Source organism: Aquila chrysaetos, chromosome 15, assembly GCF_900496995.4.
Source record: "Aquila chrysaetos chrysaetos chromosome 15, bAquChr1.4, whole genome shotgun sequence".
Classification (NCBI taxonomy): domain Eukaryota; kingdom Metazoa; phylum Chordata; class Aves; order Accipitriformes; family Accipitridae; genus Aquila; species Aquila chrysaetos.
The window spans coordinates 28,320,689-28,340,691 of record NC_044018.1 but is presented as its reverse complement, the minus strand read 5'-3'; the positions used below and the strand labels follow the sequence as shown (position 1 = coordinate 28,340,691).

The following is a 20,003-nucleotide window of genomic DNA, read 5'->3' as shown; positions in this document are numbered from 1 at the left end:
GTTTCTGAGATCCTGAGTTGATGGCATTGCCTGGTATTTCTTAAGGGGGCAAGGGGTGTGATACCCTTCACTGGACAAATGCAAAAGATACAGAACTTCCCCAGTGAATTTAACAGCTGGGTTTAGGGCTGGCTGTGTCTCTGGTGTAAGAATAGCTACAGAAATTAGCCCTGAGGAAGGGGCTGGTCCTTCAAATGGAGTCAGTGCTTAAGGGGTAGTATGGTGGAGGGGGAAGGATGGGTGCATGGGCAGATAATGGGTGTCCCAAAGCAATGTGACTATCTCAGACGTAGCTCAGCTCCCATCAATGGAGTGCCAGAATTATTCTGCTGCATAAAATAATTGCCCTGGTATGATGTGGCTTGATACACACTTTCCAGTTGTCAGTGGGGAAACCGAAGCACAGAGCAGTGAAGTGACTGAGACAGTGAAGTAGTGAGTTGGGTCCTTCTCTCCTGGGTCCTAGAACAGTGAACTGAACCCAGGAGTCCAGCTTCCTAGTGCCCTGCTCTGGCCTCAGGGCTCTCTCCCAGTCCCCTGGGTGGTGAAGGCTCAGAACCAGCTGAAAAAAAACAAAACCTATACGGCAGGGAGGGAAAACAGCTAGAAACTCCTCTTGCAGGACTGGGCTGCTGTTGAGCCCCTGCCCTTTCCAGCCTGGCCACAAGCACACATCTCTTACCACCCTCTCCTCCAGTTCCCCCCGCTTGAATTTTCAGGCCTCCCAAACCCTCCCTTTCCATTCAGGTTTCATTCAGGGCAACACTAGCTCTGTGTTTCTCCTTCCCCCGCCTTGCTCACAGAGCCTCAGCCCTCCGCCCCCCCAAGGATGCCAGGCTATTCAGAGCAGTCATTCATCTTCTGGGCCTCACGCACCTTTGGTGTCGTGCAGCGTTGCACAAATGCAGCATTGTTCCTCCAGCTGGAAGGGCTGTTGTTGAAGGGCTCAGCTGGGTCCTGCCTCCAGGGGAAGCTCTCCACTAAAGTGCTGTCTCCTTCTGAGCTAGGAACGGCTTGTATGACTGGGAGCTAACTCATAGCTCCCCCTTTTCCCACCCCTGCCAGTTTGAGACACCAGATTTAACAGCTGTGGGCTCTTTCAGCTGGCCTGGACTGTCCTCCCCTCCTCTGCCCCTGTACCCTTTGAGCTGACATTGAAAGTGCAGTGTTTCTCTCAGGTGGGCAGAGATGCTCCCCATCTCCAGTCCCCTGGCACCTCTGGGGACCTTGTCTGTTTTGGATCTCCCAAGGAAGTCCCTTAGAGGAGGGTGTTTTTGAGCAAGGAGCACCAAGAAAACCCCTGTGCTCTGGAAGGGCACCTCTGAAATGAGGTGCTGCATGGAACTGTGGTTCCCCAGGACAGATTTGGGTCCCAGGTGCACAGAAGTTCCCCTTTGCAGAGGTACAGGGGGAGTTTAGCAAGGGGAAGCTTTGTGTAGATGAGTACAATGGTGAGAGTGTGGTGGCCTGTGCAATAACTCTTCATCTCCTGAAACATGCTTGAGCTGCTCTGTGATTCAAAGCCAGGTGGGAGCCTGGTGGCAGAACAGCGGTGAGCTCCCCAAAGCCTTGGCTGCTGGCTCTGCGTCTGCCCCTCCAGCCCTGTGTACTTCTTCCTGGGGATGTGGACTGAACAAATTACCTGGGAAGCAATTTCAGCTTCATTTGGCTGCCAGCATTTAGCCAGAGCCCTCAGCTGAGACCTGCTGGCATCTGGGGAAGGAACTGCTGTTTCAGGTGGGATGTGGTAAGAAACTTGGAGAAAACCAACAGCACAATGTGTTGTGTGACACACAATACTTTATTATAACAGCCATAACCCCGGAGAGCCGGTGTTCAGTTACATGGACGCTACAGTAATTGTCTATCCTACAGAAGTGTGGAAATACTGTGATGCACTCAACGGAAATATGCCAAGAGACTATTAACAACTCCTCCTGGGAACTCAAGATCTGGGAACTCAAGTGGGGCTGCATGGCAATGGCTGAGGCCAGAGCCTGGCCTTATAAAGGAAGATACTGCAGGGCACTGCCTATGTTAGGTTGTGCAAGAGGGCCACAGAAATGTCTGTGTTGAGGCCAGAACATCTCCCCCTCCTTGCTCGCAGGGGGACGTGGCATCTACAGAGTTGGCTCTAGTAGCTTTGGTGCAACATGACTGGTGTGCATTGGCTGGTGTCAGCCAGGTAAGGTAAAAGCTGCTAGGTAGGTTCAATAAATACAAAGACAAGTCCTGCTTGTTGTATCCCATTTTTAGGACCTAGCACCACTGTGTGTGGAGTCTGGAATGCCTTTAGGTGAGACAGGCGGAGATGCTCTCTGTTAGAGAGAGGTGGCTTATGAAAATACAAGTTTTGAGGAATTTTAGCTTTGGTGGCATGGGAAGGAATGAGGGGCCACCCAAAAGGCAGTAAAATCAGTTAAATGCTCTGAAGTGGCCAAGGATCCCCTTCCTAGTACAGCCAGCATGTTTGTCACCAGATAGGCAAATCCAGATGTCGCAAATCCATCTGGCTCAGATTGTTTACCTGCATCTCCCCATCAGTTCAGTTTGGAAAGCTCGATGCTGCCTTCTTCTGAAAGCCACATCAGTGAACACCTCTCACAGACATGCATAGAGCAGGGACAGAGCACAGAGAATGATTTTGTAATACTGGTAACATGGCTGGGCTGATGGCTTCTGGCTGCTGTGTTAAAAGCTTGTGTAATAATACTTTCCCCTCCTGCCAAGTTGCCTATAGGTAGATCTTGAAGGTTGTGAATGCAAGTCCTCCTGGGGAAACAGACTTACAGAGGAAGATGTTAGTGTGGTATCTGAATGGGAGAGTCTCTAAAATCCTGGGTCGGTTTCTGCTTGTAACTGGTAACAGAGATGTTAACTGGGATGTTGTAAAGACAAACTTAAAAGAGGCAGCCTGGAGTGGATTCTTATCCTTTGTCCCCTGGACATTGGCTTGAGTTCAGGAGAAAGTGCTTTGGCCTCATTTGGCTACAGATGCCAACGGGTCTTGTGTTTATGCAGTGGGGCTCTGTTTCTCCTAGGAGCATTCTTCTGTGGGCAGGGAACTGAGCTTTGGCCGGGCACCGCTGATGAAGGCATCTGCTTTGGGTGTTGCTGAGTTGTCACTGTGGCTTCTAGAGAGCAGTATCTTTGTGCTGCCTCCATTTGGCTTCATCTCACTATTGGTGCTGCCTGTTCCTCTTGCAAACAGCTTGGAGTTTCTCAAGGTGCTGGCAGAAACTGCAGAGGTTGGGGTGAATGAGAGGGGGGAGGTTAGAAATGTTTCATTCACACTCTGCTTAACCAAGTTGTATGAATAAAACCACTTACGGTGCTTTGGTCTGGAGTGGACGGTGCTGATGACTGTGGGTATTGGTTGCTCCATGCTGTGAACGCAAGGACAGTGTGTGAGGACACATATTAACCTCTGCAGTGCCAAAGAGATGTAGAGGACTGGAGTTTGGCCCATTTGAGCTGAGCTATGTGGGCAGAGCCAAGTGCATGGCTGGATCATGAAGGCTAACTCAGCAGCATCTGGGCAAAGCATCATCTAGAGAAGTGCTGGAACCCGTCCAATGTGGGGAGTCTTAAGGAAAACTGCAGAGCCAGAAACAGGGCTGAACTGTATGGGGAATGCTGGAATTTGTTCTTTCTTTGATCAAACCTTCAATACCAGGCTCAAAGCTTGGGATGTCTGCTTTCTCCCTAGGTGTTTGGGTGCATCCCTTCCCCTCTTCAGGCACAAGGAAGTGCAGCTTACCTGCTCTCCTCCCCTTCCATCAGCTTCCTGTAAGTGAGGATCTCCACATCCAGTGCCAGCTTGATGTTCATCAGCTCCTGATACTCTTTCACCAGATGAGCCATATCCTCCTTGCTCTTCTGTAGGGCTTCTTCTAGCTTGACCAGTTTGGCTTTGGCATCCTTGAGGGCCATCTCGCCATGCTCTCCTGCTTCTTTGATATGCTCCTCTAAGTACAGGCACTGGTGTTGCAAAGGGTAAAGGGAAGGGTGGTGGAGGCGTTAGGTATGTTGTAATTTCAGACCTGTATGTCAGAGTTTTGTCCCCCCACCCCAGGACACACCTGGCTCTTTTGGGACACGATGCAGGACCTCAGCTTCTGGATCTGTATGTTCAGGTCTGCGATCTCCCGTCGGCTGTCAAGGAGGTGACCCCCGTAAGTGCCTGACTGGGTGCTTCCTTCATTCAGCTGCAGGAGAGATGAAAGAGTGGGTTATCTGCACACCACCTCTGCTGTAGCAACGGAATCTGGGAGGATTCCCACTGCCCTTGAGGAGAAGTGCCTAACTGGGGAAAAATAGTGGGTGTGTGGAAGGATTGGGGGCTCATTCTCATATCTTCTTCTGGCTGTAGCTGTGCCAGGTATAGAGCAAGTCTCTCTTGGGGTTAATCACATTCTTCCTCTGTTTGGAGGAGACACCAGTGGAAGGTCATTTGCATCTTAGGTGGGACAAGCTGCCACTGGGAGATGTCCTTGCCTTTCTCCACTGACAGTATTGAGAGCCTAGAGCAATGAAACTACTAATTTACACACCTGAGTTAGGAGGAGTCGATGTGGGTTAGCACCCTGTCCCTCCCTCCATTCCCAGGTGTAGTGTGTCCCTCCACATCTTGCTGATTCCTGTAGTTTCTAGGCTGATCTCTCTCCCTCTTCTTTCCCTGCCTCTCCCCAGTATCAATCAGATAAGGAGACAAATACCTTTCTCCTGGTAAGGGCTTCAGCTTCCTCCCAGCTCCGGAGAGCCAGGGCTTCATACTGGGCCCTCACTTCTTCCACAATTCTGCTCAGATCAAGTTTGCATGCATTGTCAATTCCCAGTATAACAGAAATGTCCTTAATTTCTGTCAGCAACTCCTCGAGTTCCTGAATAGCAAAGAGAGGACAGGACTGTGATACCAAGTAGTCAACAAAGCTACAAGCCAGGAGAGTCCTGAACCCTGGCAGATCTGCTGTTGTTAGCTAGGCAAAGCATCTTTCATATGCAGTGTGGAGATGGTGAGATTTCCTAGGTTTTCAGTCTCTGAAGTTTGGAAGCTGGTATTATTTTCTCCATAAAATCCAGACTCAGCGTAGGGTGTTGGTTTGGGACCTTTGGATACAATCTGTTAAGAGTCTGACAAAGTAGTGCATTTCTACTGCATCAGGAGCAGGTTAATTGAACTGATGGTCATGCTTCAATATCAATATTGGGATGGTGGGCATGTATGTCTTGGGCAAGAATTAGGGCAGTGTCAATCATTTTGCAGGCTGGTGGTGCTAGGAAGATGCCTTTGCTGAGCTCTGCTTCAGTATCTAGGGAGGCTGTGGCTGCCACTGGTGTTATTATAGTCTGCTTTGTGTCTAGTTAGAGAAAGGAGAAACAGGACTCTTCTCTGAACACATCTGTCACTTGCAGACCTATTCCAGTCCCCAGTACTGCTCTCATATGCTGGGGAAACTCAAGCCAGCATGGGGGAAGCAGGAACATGCACACACAAGCTGACTGGGATATTTGCTCTTGATAGCTGACTCGGTCACAGCTTTAGAAAGAGGAGCCAAACAATGATGAATGCAGACTGCCCTCAGTGAACCTAAAAAGGACTCTTAATCCGTGCCTGTAAACTGCACTCCTGGGTGGTTTGTATCCAGGCGAGACATGACTTGATGTTGAGCAGATGGCGTACACATTCACTTGGCAGCTCCCCCCCCCAGCCTCAAACTGTTCCTGCAGGGGTGTCACTCTTATCGGTATCTGCAGTTGCTTCTGATTTACACCAGTGTTAAAAAAGAGCAGCATACATCTCTCCCCATCATTTACCTTTCATCTTGATGTTTTTGTTCTTCCCTTTTGTGCTGAGGGCTCTAATCTCTTTAGAGAAGCATTTGTATACCTTGTTTGCCTTGCCTTCCCCTGACTGGGGAAACAAAGGGCACCCTGATATGGTGATTCATGGATAATAGAAAAATACCCCACCACTCTTCCAAAGAGAAGGATTATCAGTGTATTTTTTCCCACTGGTGTTTAATCCTTGAGCCTCTTTGTTAATCTTTAAGCAGGTTAATAGCTATATGAGAAAACATATGTTTATTGCAAATACTTGAGCATCCTCTGCCAGGGGAGGGGAAAAAAAAAAACCCCAAACCAAAAAACCTGGTGGTTTATTAATGAGGATTGAGGCTGGGATTTTCTTCTGATTCATAGCAACAAGCTGTGAGCAAAACTGTCAAGCAAAGTTTTCCTCATTTGCCCTTCCACTGGATATGTGTGCTTATATGTTGATGTCAGTCAAATCAACAGGTACAGGCGAGAAAATGACTAACCTGAAAACAAGCTATTGAGAGGAGGGGGCAGAGAGAGAGGTGGAGGGTAATTTCTTTACATGAAGCATGGGTAAAAAAAATGCAGCCTTCTGCCAGGACAGCAATGTGGAACCTGGAGGAATTCAGCTCAAGAAGATCCTCACAGCAGGATCTGATTTCCAACTACCCCTGTGAATTGCCTTGCACGAGGAATAATCTTATAATTTTAAGGAAGGTAAGGCTTCATGGTTAGTTGCAGGCAGAGCATGTGTTCTAATGCAGTTCAGATATTATGCAGGTCCTTCTGCCTCTCTGTGCCTCAGCTTCCCCACAAGGAATGTTAACATTCCTCTGTCAAGCATTTTAATTGTTTGTATTGGTAGAATTTAGACGAATCATTAGTATTCCCAAAACACGGCTGAGCCTGCTTGGTAACATTTTACAGGCTCTGAGTAAGTGGCTGTAATCGCTTCACCCTGTTTGAGTAGATACAGGCACGCTGCAGCCTTTGGGTTTGTCTGAAGGACTGCAGACTCTGTATTCTTCACCCCCTTGGTGAAATCATACCTAACTGCACACTTCTCATTTAAGTGGAAATGGAGTATGTTGGATTGTGTTAAAGAGCATCCAGCACCTCACCCAGTTTCACCACAGTTTGTCTCTTGTTGAGCCCCTCCTCTGAATCTGAATAGAATAATATTCAGCTCACTCATGACCTGGGGAACTTGGTATCAAGGCAAACACTATCAGTGGGGGTTAAGAGCTGAGCCCAAAACCAGCCAGCTCAGGAGTTAGATGGGGGTTCTGGACTGTTAGAGGGGAGACCTGCTGGAGCAGCCTCCCTGCAGTAGCTGTGGGGCAGGAGGAACATCCTCATCAAATTTAAAATGGAGCTGGTTTAATTAAGGGAAGGGGATTAGCTCAAGAGACCCTGCCTTAAGCCATCTAATAGTTGTCTGCAACACCATGCAACTCCCCTGGACAAGCTCTCATTTTGGCATAAATCTGGAACAATGCCCTCTCTGTAGTGGAACTGCCCACAAAAATGTCACTTTTTTGCATGGTAGCTTGTGTGTTCCCAGGCCACTCTCCCAAATGCATTTTTACCTGCTCATAGATGGTTTTTTTCAAATCCATCAGCTCTTTGAGCCCGTTGAGTTTTACCTCCAGCTCAGTTCTATGCAAGGAGCTCACATCTAAATCCTACAGGAGATGGAAAGTGTATTAATCAATAGTTTGTCTTTGAGTTTGTAGCAAGAAGTCTTCCCCCTGCCACCACTCCCCCAGCAAGTGTCCTGCTTGCTATTTATTGGCAGGTACTTGTGAAACTGCTCTTCTGCTCTACAAGTAGGGAGGTTCCTTTGTGGACCTTTTTCCTCTGCAGGTTTTTTTTTTTTTATTTTTTTGAGCAAGTGCTTTGGTGGAAGTCTCAAATGAGGTAGGGTGGAGAAGGAAACAGGCAGGGCTGGTCCATACCCACTCATCTTTTGTTCACCACAAAAAGCATGGGTTATTGAAAACTCTGATGCCATCCACAGAAGTCACCAGAACTGCCCTTACTGGCTGATGAGTGTGTCAGGGAAAACATGCAATTAGCCATAATGATCATTTGTGGAGAATGTTTCCTCTGTCTAATAGTACCCTGCATTCCTGCATCTTGGATTTTTTTTTTTTTTTTTTTTTTTTTTTTTTTTTATGTAAAGGCTGTGCACAAAGCCTCCCATTTCAGCTGATATTCAAATGCAGCTAGGTCAGGGTTGGGATGTTTAAACAGGGTGTGGCCATGTGACAGGAAACAAAAGCAAACACATTTATCAGTTTCCAGCCTTTCCCAACCTATGATGTCAATCTGAGAGAAAACATGCCAGGGAGGAGAGGTGTTGTCTTGGAGGGTCCTGGGGTACAGACCCCTCCAGGCCAGGTCTGGCCAGTGTAATTGCAATGTGGTTGGGTGCAGGCATGGTCTGACCCCCAAGTGCTTCTGCCAAGAGCCGTGGGGCTTTTCTGTGGCCACTTTACAAGTGGCCCAGACTCACTTGTACTTTTCCAATTGAAATGGTGATGGTGTTCACCACTCTACTGTCCTCCTCAAGACCTTATTACCCCACAAAACATCTGTGGTACAAGGACTCAGTCCAGAGCTAGCTCTGGACTGTCTTAGCTGAGCGTGGACCATCTTGCCTCTCCAGGCTCTTCTGTGACTACGCAGAGCTGGTGTAGAGCCTGTCCCGATGAAAAGCTTCTCTTGCCACTGACCTTTTTGAGCTCTGTGAAGGTGTATTCCATGCCGCTACAGAGGCGAATTTCATCCTCGTATCTAAGGAGAGTGGAAAAAGCAGTAAGAAATTGTACATAGTGAAAGCCTCTGGGATGCTTAAGGTTGTCTTTCTGGCCTCAAAAAGCGTTGGTTTTGAAACTTTCTGCTTGTACTGTGATGTCCCACCTCCTTGACATACGCTAGACAGCAAGGAGAGGTATCTCCTAGGTGTGGGCATCTTGGACAAGAGAGAGGATAACAAGCTGCCACATGCCAGCTGCTCTGTAGTAACACCATGAGCACCTTAAGTCTGAAGAGCCCCAGAGTAGAGAGGAGGTATCTTTAATTCTATTTAATTTGAGGGCTAAGCAACCTCAGGTTACCTCACATTTGCCACAGAAAGAGAGAGTAGGCATGGAGAAGTGGGGTGTGGTGAGTTATTCTCTGCGAAACCCAGTTGCATGCCCAAAGACTCCTAAATTTTCACCCTAAGCCTTCCTCTTCTGTTTCTTTCAGGTATCCTCATAATTTAATTTCCAGAGTCTGAGAGTCTTCTCAAGGGAGAAAACTTTGACTTGTGAAAATTCCGAGAATACTGGACTAGTGTCATAACTTATCCTAAATGTAGCACAATTTGTGAAGTAACACAGGACCTGGCAAAGCAATTCATGGAAAACAGTGCCCACAGAGCAGAAGGTAACAAAAACCGGACGGGATAGGGTGGAGTCCTAATGGCTAAATATCCGGCAGAGGAACCAACCCTGCAGGTGTTTAAAAACAGGTTTGATAAGGCAGGACCAGGATAGCAAAGACTTAGTCCAGGGGCAAATGCATTTCTTGATGGCCAGCAGCAGACATGAGAGAGTAGTTTAGGGAACACACCAACCCTTGTTGGCACTTCGGATGAGCATGTGGCTAGCCCTGGTGTTGCTAAAAGCAGGTATCTGACCAGGAAGCCACAGGGTCTCCTTTGGGCCTGGTGTGTGACCAGCAGAGGTTGGTTTGTTTGCCATGCAGGAGCATTATGTGATGGATGTTTGGTATCTCCCACTGCACTGCTGGACACACTTTGGGAGTGTTGGCTCTTCTGCTGAGACCAGAGCAGGTTGCGCTCTCAGCAAGGTCGCAGCTTCCCTGCTCTTCCATGATACCTCAGGCTCCTCTTAGCCTAATGTGCGCATAGCATTTCCAAGCTGTGAATTAAACCTTTCATTGCTACTTATAGATGTCACCAAGCTGATATGGGGAAGGCTGAGACCTTTGGGAATGAGGTAAAATGGCATCTCCTAACAGACTGATGATGATAAAATCAGGAATGACAGCCATATTCTATTGTTTGGTGGTCTGGTGCATCATCACTGCAGTTACTCTCGAAAGCCTTCCCTGCTGTTGTACAAACCTTTAGGAGAAAGAGGAGCTGTGCCTAGGAGCAGAAAGAGGAGAAGGAATTGGGAACACAGCACAGGGGATCACATTGCAGGGGAAGGAGGTAAGTCATGCTCAGGAGCTGACCTGAAATATCAAAAACAGCTCTGTGGAGCTGTTGCTCCCTCGACAGAGGGGATAGTGAGGGCATGGAGGGGATCTGACAGTCGCAGGCTCTACATTTAGGCACTTCTAAGATTCCTCTGGAGTACCCCCATGGTGTTAAAATTGCCCTCTCCTTGCCTGCTTTTGTAAGGGCAGTTAGCGTGGCTAACGAGATTTACCTGTCTGGTTTCTCTGCTCTTTAGCTGGAATGTTAGCCTTGCTGCCAGCAACTATGTACTGAGCTTAATTACAGCCTGCCACTCTTCCTTCATCCTCACTGCATCTCAGCCCAATCCCAGTCTGTCCCAGCCTGCTGAAGCAGCTTCACACATTGCCGGGCGCTGACATAATCTTGCATATTGAACAAACAACACTCGAGTGAAAGAGAGCAGGCCCAGCCAGCCAAACATGCTCACTGCACGGCTCTGGAGGGACCTGGCGGCTGGGAGGTGACTCACATGTGGATGGAGCATTCCACAAACACATTACAGCATTTATCTTCTTAGAGATAATCCTCAAGCAGTCATGCATTAAGGCATAAATCCATCCCATCTCAATTCATGCACTTAAGACACGCTTGAGACAGGCGTCTGGTTGCCTTGGGCTCCTTCCATAGACAGTGAAGCAAAATCAGAGGTGAACCAAATCCGAGGCAGGCCTATGTTCCTCTCTGGATGTGCCTTCAAGACTACTTTAGTGTGAAGATATAGTGGTGGGATGGACCTGAGCCTGGTGACATAAAATTAAGTCAGTCTTCGTCTTGCAAAGCAAGGAAATGGGGCAGGAAGTAGCTGAAAACCAGCTGCAGAGGTTGAAGGTAGAGGGGTGTTGACTGCCTGGTGGCAGTCTTCAGGTGGCAAGATTTGACTAATACAATCCCTGGATCTCAGAAATGGATCCCCTAAGGGCTGTATGCCCCATATTTTCCTGCAGTATCTACCCAGTGCCACACCAGAGTAGGTCAGCATAGGCAAAAATTCCCAGCCTTCTCATTCAAATGGGTCTTTGCATGTGCAAATCACACATGTGGGGAGCTGAAGCAAACACTTGTACAGATGTGCACCTCTGGGCAGTTATCCCTATTCAGGTATGTTTCAGTATTTGATTTTTAGCTTGACTTCCTAAAGAAGCAGGGTTTGAGATGCTGTGCCAGCCTCCAACCAGCTTCCCTATCCCCTCTCCATTCTTCTCTGCGTTTGCAATTGCTGGTCAATGACAACCTAATTTGAGAAGGAGGCGCAAGTATCTCAGCTAGTTAAATCTCCTGTATGGTTTTGGAAAGCAGTCCCTGGACAGAGAAAACAGACAAATTAGGGCCTTGCAGAGGGGCACTGACAGGTAGATTTCACATCTTAAGTGATCTGTTGGGCAGCAGCCTGCTTGGGTCATCACCGTGTGCCTGGCATGTTTCATCTGGAGTGCCGCAGCTTGGATGAGAACATAACCAGTTAAATTTGCCAGTGAAGTTATTAGCTTTTCCTCCCCCCAAAAAATTCCCTTGGGAAAAGAAACCTCCAGAGGAGTTGGAAGTCTCCAAAATTTGCATGGTTTAGACAGACCATTTGCTCCAGAAAAACAACTGGGCTGAGGCAGCCTTCTCGAAGGCAGCGTGCAGGACTCAACAGAGCCAGTGTGGGTTAGGATGGGGTTGGATTGCTGCCTGGAGAAGGCTCAGCAGAAGCAGCAGTTCTCTCCCTGTGAATCACTAACTGCTGGGAGCAGCACAGTGCATTGTCGCTGTCACAGAAATCCACCTGCACTGGCTTTGGGTGTTAACAGTACCCAATGACAGGGTGGGTTTTGCTGCTTAGGTCACCCCTGGCAGGGCTCGTGCCTTGCAGCTCACAAATGGGAGAAAGCGGAAGGGGAAGGCTCCACAAATGAGGGAGAAGTGCTTTGAGGAGCAGTGTAATTTCTGAACACTGTTTTCCCATGGCTGTGTAGTCCCACAAAACGGGAACTCTTCTCAAGACCGACAGTTGGGCTAGTTGTAAGCTGGTGCCCTTTGTGGATTCTCTGCTGTCTAATACTGCACATGTGCATATGCTGCATCCTTATCTTCTGTGTGTGTTGGGTGTGGGGTGGGTCCTGTTCCTCTAGTCAGTCTCTTTTTTTAATTTTGAGGGTTGTAGCATCCCTATCATATCTTATCCCGTTGTCCAACTAGGTAGTAACTGCCCAAGAAAATCAAACGGTAGGGGGAAACACACAGATAGCATGTTTGTGTAAGCACAAATCCTTAAGTAATCAGGTTGAAAAATAAATGAAGTGCCAGGCGCAGGCAATTAATGAGACAATTACTGAACACAAATATGAGTACAAACTGTGAGAGCAGATATGGTTGACTGATCTGACATTTCTCCACCAGCCCAGCCATTTTCCTACCTGGGTTTTCCTGACTGTCAGGGAATAAACCAAGAAGTATCTTTTATAACTGCAGGGCCACAGAGCAGTTACTTCCTTGGGGAAGTGCAAGGAAGACCAAGTGCTCCAGAGAGGGATGACAGGCTTTAACCTTTTTAGGGCAGGGAGTAAATGGCATAATCCATATTGTGGCTTTGATCTGAGCTCAGGGTTTCTACCTGTCAGCAATGCAAGCATCAGTGAGCCTAAGTCTTGTAGTGAAACCAGCATCCAAACAAAGAGCAGACAGACACCCATCGCAAGGAATTTAGGTATTTCTGGGCACCTGGGTATCAGTGCGTCACTTCTTGAAGGATGCTGAGCATAATGATTTCAGCATAAGGTCAAGAACCAAACTCCTAGTTCTTATTCCTGCTCTGCCACCAGCTTGCGCTGGGAGCTGGAGTAAGACATTTAACTGCTGTGTCTCCGTTAATATGTCCGTAAAGTGGAGGTATCGGTCCTTCCCCTAATTTGCAGATACGTTGAGTGGCTGGTTTAATCAAAGGCTACAAAGAGCTTTAAGATCCTTGGGCTAAACTCCCCGGAGAGGGCACTGTTATTATTTATGCATCACTTCGTACCTCAGGAACAGGTTTGGGCTATTACTACAGTGATGTCTATCAGTGCCAGCAGAAGGTAGTCCCTTAGCATCACTGTTCTGTTTTGACAGGGCCCATACATGGCTCTCTGCTACAAATCAGCATGGAAGACTCCAGAGATCTTGTGTAGGCAGATGGGTGTAACTGTAAGGGAAAGTATCTAATTGTGGATTCATCTGTGGTATGCAAATGACACCGATAATAAGAAAAGCATTGTCTTCTTGAATGAGCCATGGCACATCTCAAATGCTCTTATCTGAAGATCTCAAAGCTCTTGGCAAAAGCAGCGATAAGCACGTGGCAGCTGGTCCTCCCTTAAACTTTCAGCTGCCTCAGTATTTTCTGTCAAGAGGTTTTCTGGGTAAAAGTCTGATTTTTTGGTCAAAGCAGAATTTTGCATTGAATGTTGTGGGGTGAAGGCGGAAAGGAAGGGATGTTTGTTAGTATGAAGCAGCCTAGAGCCATAAAGTGGTTTGGGGAGAAAGTTCTGGTTTGTGGCAAAAGCATGGAGAATAAATATTTCTCTGTTTTAGTGGCTGTCATTCCTGATAATACTGTTCCCCAGAGCTGTTTTCTGGCCTGAGGCATTTCTCAGATGCCCTGCACTCTTTGGTATTTCACTTTTTATGGGTTTCCTTTCATCTCTAGTTAATCAGGAAAAGGCTAGGATGCTAACTTCTCAAATACGCAGTTCTGTGCACACCAAACTAGGAATTTGTTCCTGGGAATAACAGACTTTCTGTGTTAAATCAATCCCACACTACTCTTTGTGCACACAGCTGAACCGATACCTTCCCCCTTGTAATACCCAGCTAGGCTAGACACCTACTTGCTTCGAAAGTTATCCATGGTGCTCAGGACCTTTGTCAGCTCCAACTCAAGATTTTCCTGCTCGTAGTTGAGCGCCTTCATCTCTTGATTCATTTTGCTCATGTACTGATCGTAGATGGCCTTGATGTCCAACTCGGAGTGGGAATTGTCTTGATCCTTCAGGAAGTTCCACCTTGTCGTCAGGATCTTGTTCTGTTGCTCCAAGCACTGGACCTACAGAAGAGGTTTCCGAGATATTAGTAACACTGACAGCCAAAATCAACTCTGACTGCTCCTGGCAGGGCAGGAGACATTGACCTGGAGACCTTCAGAGTAGTGAGAAGCTGCTGGAATCAGCGGAGGTTTCCAGGTAAGAACGAGAAATGCCCTGAAAATTAGGCCTGAGGATAGAGGGTTATAGGGACTTTTAGAGGTTTTACACATTACCTACTAATTAATTTCTTGATAGAACATGTTCATGTTTGATAGAACATCAAAGTGAATAAGCATCTTTTATTAAGTCACTGAAAAATAAAAACTGTTCAATGCTAGTCCCCTTTGCCTGTGAACATATTGAAGCAAAGGCTGAAAATCCACCACAGGTCATGCACAGATGTCCAGGGTGAATGAAAGTCAGATTTACTACCTCAGAGTGGCACAAAGATAACTCCTCTCAAATCTGTAGGATTACACCATGGTGAAGTTTGAGTAATGAATCAGAGTCCTGGTTTGTATTGCAAAGTAACATAGACAAGGCCTATGGGAACTCTAGAGAATAAGCAAAATAATTACAGACTCCACGTGAGGTCTATGTGTGCGCGCGCATGTCTGCTTGAGAGAGGATACACTGCATTTTCATCCACCTGCCGTTTGATGAGTCTGGCACTCTTCTTTCCTAATATTCACAATCTTAACAGTAATGCTCAGTGTTTAACAGTTTTCATCTTCAAAGCTCTTGGCTAACTTAAATTAATATCTAATTGCTACCTCTCTTATTGCTCTCGGAACAAAACTGAACTCCTTCAGTCACGTTTTGGCTGGTGATTTGTCAGTTGCCTCCAACAGTGTCCTCCACTCTGTCATGATGATGATTCAGTGCTGATATTATGCCCTGTGTGGTGTGAGCAGTGGGGTGCAGATGCTATCAGGCCTTGACCTTCTGCTTGGCCTTCAGCCTTGATTTTGACTTTCTGTGGCCCGAAGCAGCATCAGTGTATTGAAGAGGCAGAGTTCCCAACTGCTGACCCCTGCACAGATGCACATGGTGAGAGACAGCATCTTTCCCAAAACACTTCTTGTCTGAACAGAGAGAGAGAAGCAGGAACAGAGAGCAGCCAAGCAAAGCAGAAGCATTCCAATGCTCACAGTCAGTTTACAGCAGAAGGGATGTGAGTGTTGGGATCTTCCAGGTCTCACTGTTAGAGACCTAATCCTTTCTTCCTGATATCTTAACACATGGCCATAGACATCCCGTCGGTAGTCCAGTCTACTGACTCGCTGCTTTGTCCTGGCACAAAATCAGTGGCACACTGTGTGTGTGTGTGCACGCGTGAGGCTGAGAACCGGAGGATGATGCTGCAGCAGAGCCAGAAAGGGGCATTGCAAGTGGCACAAATAAGTGGCCTCTGGGGCTACCAGGAGCCAATTGGGCCATCTGTTCTCTCCATCTGAGGCATCTCAGAGAGTGTGATAGCGCATCCCTCTGCAGGGCTGGGGTCAGCGGGGCTGGGGTGAGCCTGTGGGATTGTCTGTAGGGAACAGCCTCTCATTTTAAGGCAGTTTCCCTGTTTGCTGCTGGGACAGTAAATGACTGAATGTGTTGGCTGTTGTTCTAAGTCCATCTTTGAGTGTCAAATCAAGTCTCAGTTCCTGACCTTGCTCCTAATCCTTAGCTGCTCTTTTTCTCCTTTCCCCAAACAATTCAGTTTCTTTCCTGTTCCCAAACCATACCCATCCACTGGGCTGAACTCCTTACATCTTGGCTTATACACCATCCCTCTTAGCAGAAATTCTTCCTTGCAGCGTCTTTTGACATGAGCTTTGCAGCAGAAGAATCACCTAGGTCTGGCCTCATTTCCTGGAAAATCATGCCTGAACACAGAAGAAGTGACCAAAGCTTGGTCCTCAGAGGCCTCTACCTCTGTGCTGCTCAGGCTAAAGCTAGGGCTTCAACCAGGGGCTCCATGACTTGGCTTTTCCCTGTTTTCCACCTGGACATATCTGGATGGAAAATAAATACTAGCAGGTCTGGAACAGCCTGCTGGAAAACCATCAGCAGCAAACTCCTAAAGTTAGTGCAGTCAATTATCTGAGGAATTAGCCGCTCGGGCTTGAGACCATCTGAATTCCTGATTAAAAAGACAAGTTCTCTTTGACAAGGCAGTGTCATTACTTTCCTCTGGAATGAGGGCCTGAGGCAGATGGCTGAAGTTTGCCACTTGATGTACCACTTGAAGCTACAACCTTCAAAGCTCAATGCAGGAGCTGCCAACACTAAAGTCAAAACCACCCAGCTAAGGTGGGGTGTTTGTATCTTCTGTTCATCAAGCCTGTAATGCACACTTATCAGCAGGCCACCAGATTGGGTTTATCAGGAAATCTGGAGGCTTTCTTACTTATTCCATCCCTGTTTGCACGGAACAGGCTAGTGCATGTGGTCTGGCTCACGTACATATTGTCACTGCATGGTCTTGTCCCATCTCCCCTACCCCCATCCTTTCTGCTGAGGTCTGATTTCTGAGCAGGGCCAACATCCACACAAACCCTGACCTCTCGATCGGGATAGTCAAAGGACTAGTCCTGCAGCACGTGCAACACAACCCATCTGGGTGAATTCCAAACCAGGGGTTCTCCAAATGCACGTTGCCAAGACCTGTGCTTGGAAAAGCACAGACATGGAAGCTGCCATGCCCCTCCAGCCAGGGTCAGCCCCCTGGTACGGCCACATGCCTGTTTGCACATACAGGTGTGGCTGGTTCACAACTATTCAGTTTGGATAGATGCTATGGGAGATGGTTCCCCTGCCACTCTCCTTCTCAGTGTGAATACAGGTCCTCTTAGAGGTAGAGCTAAAACAAAACAAAATAAATCCTAAGCCATAGTAGCTTGGCATTGAGTGCCTGTATTGTAGACTGCAGTGAAGCAATCCTCCTAGGAGATTACCATCTGTTTACAGAGCACCAGGGCTTTGCAGAAACCTGCCTCGGCTGGATGAGTTGTTTTCCTTTGAGAAAACCTTCTGCCTTCTCATGGATCTTAAGAGATGAAAGCAACACTTTCTTGGCTAAGCACGCAACCCCTCGCAATAAAAACCACAGAGGAGGGAGGTGGGTGGGATGTCTCCCTTGCCCACCACGTTGGCACAGAGGTGAATTTCCAGCTCTCTTTAGCAGCTGGAGAAGAATTTGAGCTGCAGCCTTAATCAGCGTCACCGGCCATGGCTGTTTGTCCACTACAGGAGCCGAGGCCTGCTCTATCCGGCACCGTGCCTGTATGGCCCTGCCTTTGCTGCTCAGGCAGGGCAGGGTCCCCGAGGGCAGGGCTGCCCGTCCTCCCGGGGTCCCACGGGGTGACAGGCGCAGCAAAGGAGAGGCACGGGCAGCCTGATGCCTCTGACCATAGACGTGGCCCGGCTTCACCTAGAGACACTGCTAGCCTTTGTTGAAACAGATAGCACTGAAGGAATAACTAATTGGGTAATTAGCCTAATATTCAGAGCCTGGCAATTGTTAGCTGAAGGCCTTGATAAGTCTCCTGAGAGACTGGTTATTGTCTGCTTCCCCGCCACCATCCTTGTCCCCATGCTGTACCATGGTCCTCAGTAGCTCACCTTACCTTCTCAATTAGGGTCACAAACTGGTTGTTGAGCAACTTGATGTCCTCTTTTTCCTGCTGCCGCATGGCTTGGAAGTCTGAGTCGATATCGAGGTGCACGGGGGCCAGGAGTCTCCTGTCGATGGAGAAGGAGGGATAAGAGGAGCACCGGTATCCGCCATCTCCGTGGAGGCTGAGAGAGCTGTAGCCATTGCTGGCCAACCCGTTGGGACTGCAGCGGCCCAGGCGATCCGGGGACGTGCTGGCTGCTTTTCCTCTGCTCATCTTCCCTGACACCTCCCAAGAAGAGAGGGAGCCACTGGTGAAGGCTTTGCAAGGGTTAGTCATGCTCAGCTTGCGGCTCTGCAGCTCAAGGGGAGGGGAGGGAAAGGGGAAGGAAAAAAAAAAAAAAAAAAAAAAGAGATGAAGTTTTCTTGCTGCTGCTGCCTCAAAGGGAAGGAGAGTAGTGGCACACTGAGGAGTTTGGTCGGCTTAATTCCTGTCTCCTCAGCTCGTGGGTTGGCTAATGAATTACAAGCACCTGTTCTCCTATGTTCATTAAACGGAGGAGGGTGTAACCGTTGATGTAATCCAGATCAACCTGTTGGCTTTTTATTTTTTTTTTTTTCTTTTTCCCTCCTCTGTCTGTACCCTCCTTTCTTCAGGAGCTTGTTTGTGTGGTGAGGGCATAGGCACTCACAGCAAAAACAAATCACTCACAGGTAATTCGCTGGGCCCCAAGCGGCTGCTTTCCTCATCCTTAAATGGTGAAGAAAGCAATCAAAGGTGCTGGGCTGCAGCAGGCTTGGGGAGGATGGCTCTGAGCACAGCTGCTGCACTAGTGCTTGACGGATGGAGCCTGGGTTCAGCCCCTGGCTGGTTTCTAGCCAGAATCTGCAGGAAGGAATTGTGATTTTTTTTTTTTTTTTTTTTTTTTTTTTTTTTTGGGGGGGGGGGTGGTGGGGGGGAATGTTTAAAATCGTAAAGAGTGAGCCTGAGTTGGCTAAAGGTAGGAGTTTGGAAACACATCTCAAGCTCATCATCATTAGAGGTGTTCATGGTCTTCCTTTGACCACATGGGCACATCACAGAAGCTTCTGGTGCTCTTAGTGTTTTAGGGATGATAGGTCTCATTTTGAGACCCCTGGGTGTGGACAAAGAGTCCTGAGGTTATTCAGTCATCTGGTCTGGCAACAACAGAGACCTTCAAAATCTCTAGACACAGAGTTGGATCTTAAAAGTGCCCAAGTCCATCTTTGACTGCTGTGTTCCCGCTCCTTGAAAGCCCTTTAAAAGCTGGCACTGGAGACACCAAAAACCACTGTCTTTTAATGAATTCTAGGCAGCTAAGGTGGCACGCCCTTAAATACCTGTTTGGACCTAGGTATAAATCAATGTTGGACAAAGCTCTCTTGAAAGTATTTTCCTGCTTTAACTCAGTTTCTCATGTGAAAAATCAGGACAGAACAACACCCGTTTCTACCTCTTTTTGTCTATTGGCATTGTGGTCTTCTCAGGAAAGGGGATGGTCATCTCTGGCCAAAATTTGGAATTTCCATTTTGTGGGAAAGCTGCTGTTTTGGTTCTGCCCTATGTTGGAAGACAAGCTGGGAATTTCCCTGCCAAGTGAGGCAAAAGAAAGCTTGGATCTGTCACAGACCTGCTTCAACAAGAAACATATCTGATGATGTAGTAGTTTTTGTCTTAGGAAGGACTTCAGAAGGAAGGTGACCCATTCCAGTAGGGTTAACCTTTTCTTCAAGTGTAGTTTCAATATTTTGCCATGAACAGTGGGCTTTCACATGGCATGTCCATCTTGCCAAAACACCCTTTCCAGGGAAAATGTTTCCCCTGATGATCCATTTGAATACCAACTCCCTCACTCAACGGATCCTTGTCAAGACTTTTCAGTTTAGTCCTGATGGTTTATTTTAAGGACTAAAACAAAATTTATGGCTGGGAGATGACAAAGCTTATGGCTCTTGCAAGGTGAGGTGAGATTATGTATCTCATCGTGGGCTGCTGGTTTGTGGCTTTGCGGTTGCAGGCACATCAGTGTTCCTGATTAGCATCAGGTCATGGGGTCACCTGGCAGGTTTTTGCTTCATCTCGTACTGAGGGCAGTTTTGATGGCTCCCTAGGAATGATCCCTCTGAGGGAAGGAGATAGAGATGAAATTAGGCTAGTTCAATTTAATAGCGGCTGGAAGCAGTGTTCTGCACTGAGCTAGGTGGGATGTTGCACGATTATGTTTTGCAAGATCCCAGGAAGCACTGTTGCAGAGAAAGC

The 20,003-nt window shown here is 47.7% G+C and overlaps 1 protein-coding gene and 1 long non-coding RNA gene across 2 annotated transcripts in view; one reads left to right on the top strand and one right to left on the bottom strand.

Annotated features, from left to right (window-relative positions):
* LOC115351078 overlaps positions 1–14,128 on the top strand; it is a 30,624-nt gene extending 16,496 nt beyond the window's left edge. The window contains exons 3-4 of the long non-coding RNA XR_005934030.1: positions 9,073–9,252; positions 14,038–14,128. This is a non-coding gene — a long non-coding RNA (uncharacterized LOC115351078). The remainder of the gene's footprint in view (positions 1–9,072; positions 9,253–14,037) is intronic.
* Positions 1,783–18,243, bottom strand: LOC115351063 (keratin, type II cytoskeletal 80-like). The gene is made up of 9 exons (XM_030037376.2): positions 17,736–18,243; positions 13,921–14,135; positions 8,556–8,616; positions 7,407–7,502; positions 4,719–4,883; positions 4,083–4,208; positions 3,761–3,981; positions 3,331–3,386; positions 1,783–3,240 (listed from the first exon to the last, which is right to left on the bottom strand). The coding sequence occupies exons 1-9, from the start codon at positions 18,060–18,062 to the stop codon at positions 3,038–3,040; spliced, it is 1,470 nt and encodes a 489-aa protein (XP_029893236.1). The 5' UTR covers positions 18,063–18,243; the 3' UTR covers positions 1,783–3,037.
* Positions 18,244–20,003: the final 1,760 nt, after the last annotated feature.